This window comes from Lactuca sativa, chromosome 8 (assembly GCF_002870075.4).
Source record: "Lactuca sativa cultivar Salinas chromosome 8, Lsat_Salinas_v11, whole genome shotgun sequence".
Classification (NCBI taxonomy): Eukaryota; Viridiplantae; Streptophyta; class Magnoliopsida; order Asterales; family Asteraceae; genus Lactuca; species Lactuca sativa.
Genome location: NC_056630.2, coordinates 167,779,607 through 167,783,993, shown reverse-complemented (window position 1 = coordinate 167,783,993; position 4,387 = coordinate 167,779,607). Strand labels below are relative to the sequence as shown.

The 4,387-nt window shown below is 33.3% G+C and overlaps 1 protein-coding gene across 1 annotated transcript; it reads right to left on the bottom strand.

The window, feature by feature from the left end:
* Positions 1–4,096, bottom strand: LOC111917575 (proline--tRNA ligase, cytoplasmic). Its single transcript, XM_023913243.2, has 13 exons — positions 3,919–4,096; positions 3,685–3,779; positions 3,178–3,251; positions 3,001–3,093; positions 2,797–2,913; positions 2,481–2,668; positions 2,300–2,366; positions 2,055–2,177; positions 1,793–1,945; positions 1,395–1,679; positions 1,044–1,259; positions 311–404; positions 1–207 (listed from the first exon to the last, which is right to left on the bottom strand). Exons 2-13 carry the CDS (start codon positions 3,764–3,766, stop codon positions 143–145), a joined length of 1,557 nt encoding a protein of 518 aa, XP_023769011.1. The 5' UTR covers positions 3,767–3,779; positions 3,919–4,096; the 3' UTR covers positions 1–142.
* Positions 4,097–4,387: the final 291 nt, after the last annotated feature.

Below are 4,387 nucleotides of genomic sequence, written 5' to 3'. Positions count from 1 at the left end.
TGTACCAAACATGTTTTTTTTTCTTCCAAAAACAGTACTAACAATTGTTCCAATATTTCAAACACTTAAAAAAAAACACGATTAACTCCTCAAAGCTTTCCATATAGTAAACATAAACCACAAAACCAAATTTTAAATTTTGTTAATAGCTTCGGCCCCAATATGTCCATTTCTTGGCAGGTTTCCCAGATGCAAAGCACAAGGTACCTGTCACAAATATTAAGTTTTACATAAATGCCCTTATTTTCAGTGCAAAAGACGAAAATGCCCTTATTGGATAGTAGAAAATATTGCAATTTAAAAATTATACCTTCGGGCAGTTCAGGCTGTTCAAATGGAGAGCAAAGTGTCTTAGCCGCTCCTGTCTCTCCTTTTGTCTTTGTTTTCACATCCTTCTCCACTTCCTGAAATATATTATTAAATTTAAAACTTATCCAATAAAATAAATTAATAATAAATGGATAATATCCTTTAAAGTTATATTTTGCCTTTTACTACACATCACAATTATTGTCTCAAATTTTGTAATACCATGTGTTGCCAAGGAACAACAATAACTACTTTAATAGTAAATTACATTTTTCATCCCTATTTATAGCTTCTTTTGCAAATCTAGTCCCAAAAAGCTTTCTCTTGCAACTTTGGTCCTTACTTGAGCTTCTTGTAATGTTTTTGGTCCTTGTTCTAAGTTAAATGAGTACTTTTGGGCCCTGAGTTTAGTTGACTTTTGCAATTTTGGTCCTTGTTTAAGCTTCTTGTAATGTTTTTGGTCCTTGTTCCAAATTAAATGAGTACTTTTGGTCCCTGAGTTCAGTTGACTTTTGCAACTTTGATCCCCATAAATAGTCATTTTACTTCCCAAAAAGATACAAAAACCACAAATAAGGACCAAAATTGCAAGGGTCAAAACTGAAAATTTCAGTTACCCTCAAGGACTAAAAATGTAATTTACTCGTACTTTAATCATCTCTTTTGTAATTCTAAAAAGAAAAAGATAAACAACTTTTTGTAATTAATTATGTTAATTAAATCAAAAGTATTACCTCTTCATCACACCATGGAGCCAAAATCAATTTCTTTTGACCTAAAGCTTTAATAAACTCATCCCATGTTTTTGTCACTTCAACACACGCATCACGTTTTTGTTTAGCAACATTAAACATGCTTTGTTGAACATCATCCAACAACTCCTTCACTTTCACCAAATCCGCCATTGGAATATCAATTTTTTCTCCATTGTCGCGCCTAACAACACGCACCTGAAAAACAAACAGCTTATTTTTTCTAATTCCAACGGAATCACCAATTCTACAGAATCACCAATTCCAGGGAATCAGTGGTTCCGTGGAATCACTGATTCCATTCCGATCGTATCCCACTTCCAATTCCATTACCTGTTTATTGGTGACATCTCTAGGTCCAATTTCAATCCTTAAAGGAACACCTTTCATTTCCCAATGAGAATACTTCCAACCAGGGGAATAGTTTTCTCTCAAATCAGCTTCAGCACGAATACCTAAATCACTTAGAGTTTTCACAGTGTCCAAACATGCATCTTTTATTTTTTCAGTGTCTGCATCTTTATAAGGCACATTGACTACAATAACTTGAACAGCTGCAACTTTAGGAGGCAACACCAGGCCTTTATCATCACCATGAACCATCACCATCACCCCTATCTGTAAACAATAACAATCTACTTTCAAAAATTAAAAAAATATAATGATATAATGGATAATTTTTTAAAAAAGTACAATGGGTTAATGAGGAAATAGTCTTATTTAATAAATACCGTGCGTGTACTGTAAGCCCATGAGTTTTGCCACACCATAGCTTTTTCCCCCTTTTCATCCTCAAAGTTAATCTCAAACATTTTTGCAAAATTTTGTCCTAAACAGTGGGAGGTTGCACCTTGTACACCACGTCCTGTGTTTGGAATGAATGCCTACAAAATAGGTTATACTTTATAAATACTTATGAAGGGCAAAAATGTCATTTAAAATTTCTTGGTTTATACTTCAAATACTATCTTATATAAGTTATAAGTAAAGTACCTCAACACTTGTGGTGTAAAGTCCACCAGCAAACTTCTCCATTTCACTTTTCTTCCCTTTCACAACAGGGACAGCTAAATACTCCTCATATAGACGTCTGTATAGTTCAAGAATCTCAAGAACCTAAAATAAATCATAATTCAATCAGATTGAGCATCTTATATACAAAAAGGGTATTTGTTTTATAAAAAAAAAGATTTCATTTTTTCATGTTTCTTTTAATCTTTAAGTTTATTATGTTATACCTCAGTGTCTGCTTCTTCCTTTGTTGCAAAAGCAGTGTGTCCTTCTTGCCAAAGAAACTCACGACTCCTAAAATAACAGAAAGTTCAAGATTTCATGAGTTGATTTAAGTTTAAGACAAAAGTGATCATCATGAATTGATTTAAGTTTAAGACATAAGAAGATGATGTGATGAATAAGCACCTGATAAAAGGAGTGGGATTACTAAACTCCCAACGAACTACATTACACCATTGATTAAGTTTCAGAGGTAAATCACGGTGTCCTCTTATCCATTTAGAAAAGTAGGGATACATCACAGTTTCACTAGTAGGGCGAATTGCAATTGGAACTTCTAATTCAGAGTCCCCAGATCTTGTCACCCATGCAACCTAAAAGATTAAAAGAAAAAGAAAGAATTTAAAAGTAGAATACATTCACAATTCACAAAAACATTATAGGCATTCATGTCTTTTGCACAAATCAGATGAAAGCAAGAATATCATGTTTGTTAATATACCTCAGGAGCAAACCCCTCTATGTGATCCTTCTCCTTTTGTAGAACGGTATTAGATACAAAAAGTGGAAAGTAGCAAGTTTTAATCTTCATCTTTTTAATTTCTGCATCAAAGTATGTCTGCATAAAGATGTTAAAAAACGGTTTAATTATTGCTTAATTGCATCAGAACAAAAAGTGGATTGAGCTTAATGGTTTCTTGCTTACTTGCATTATCTCCCAAATGGACATTGTCCATGGGCGGAGGATATAACAGCCAGAGATTTCATAGTATTCTATCATTTCACCATTTGTAACAACCTATAGGAACAGAAAAGAACCAAGTTAAAGCATAAGAAATACACAGAAAGCTGGAAAAAAATGGATATGTCTTATGTTATATACCTCAGAATACCATTCCCCAAAGTTTCCATCTTTGGTATTGGTAAGGCCTAGACCAGTCTCCTTCTTCCTTCCCTCTGCAATCGCAAGTTTTATGACAATATAAGATAGGGAATATAGATAGTTAGATACATGCAACTGCTTTTATATATAACTTTCAAAAAATCTGCTTTTATATATAAACAAAAATTCAGCTACTTATGGAATGTCTAATCTAAACAAAAATTCAGCTACCCCATCGTGACTATCAGTTTTTTACTTGAAATCGGATGCCTCAACATCAATATTGAAGTTTAAAACTAAATCATTTGTTTTGCATCAAACTGTAATTCGTAATTTTATAAAGAAGGATGAGAACTTTCACAAATTCTGAAGTTGAACATCAAAACATTTCTTTTCTCTTGACTAATCAAGGCAAACAAATTCATATCCATTATACCCCAAAGTAGCGAGTATGTGTACGTGATTAAGAAAATGAGCACAAAGAGAGAATTCGGTAAAAACACTCACTACTAGACTGCGCAGCTGCATTAGATTTGTTTGCATTAGATTTGTTGGCATTAGCAGGCTTGTCTCCCTTTCCTCCAGCCATATCTTTTGACTTTCTGCTTAAATGAAAAATTAGACATTAGAAATCTATAACCAAGAGTAAACAGAGAGAATGACAATCGAGATAATGATATGAACTGCGTAAGTAGATGCCTGATTTCTAGTCAATGCAGAAGAAGGTTGTTAAGTTCTTACTTGTGGCGAAAATCAAGAATGATCGAAAGCCGTTAACAAACAAGTAGAAGCAGGAACTCTCCCCCGTCCGAAATCTGGTAGCTGTTTTCCGGTCAACCGCCGGCGTCGCAGCAATTTGTATCGAGGGAAACGAAAGCTATAGAGGGAGGCTTTATGTCCAGACTGTTATCCAAACCCTAAAATTGCACCTCACGTTACGACCCTTTGACTTGCAAATTTACAGTTACACCCTTTACTTTTCATATCATGTTAAATTGCACTCAATGTTATTTCGAAAACATGTTATTTGGAAAACACGAAATGATAAAACCCTTGTAACAAGTTTTTTAAAATAATTTTTTTAAAATAAAGTGAGCATTAGTTAACCGATAAAATAAAATAACCATGAAATAAAATGAGTAAAAAACTATATTATAATCCATTTCTTAAAAATAAATGAAAAGGAAAAATTTTAATAACTATATTATCT

What these genes read in the sequence shown, in the direction of transcription:
- LOC111917575 (XM_023913243.2), bottom strand. Translation starts at nt 3,766, where the DNA reads ATGGCTGGAGGAAAGGGAGACAAGCCTGCTAATGCCAACAAATCTAAT. An exon ending in AGGAAGAAGCAGACACTGAG is followed by an intron (nt 2,178 to 2,299) that starts GTATAACATAAT and finishes GATTTATTTTAG; the next exon opens with GTTCTTGAGATTCTTGAACT. An exon ending in TTTACACCACAAGTGTTGAG is followed by an intron (nt 1,946 to 2,054) that starts GTACTTTACTTA and finishes CCTATTTTGTAG; the next exon opens with GCATTCATTCCAAACACAGG.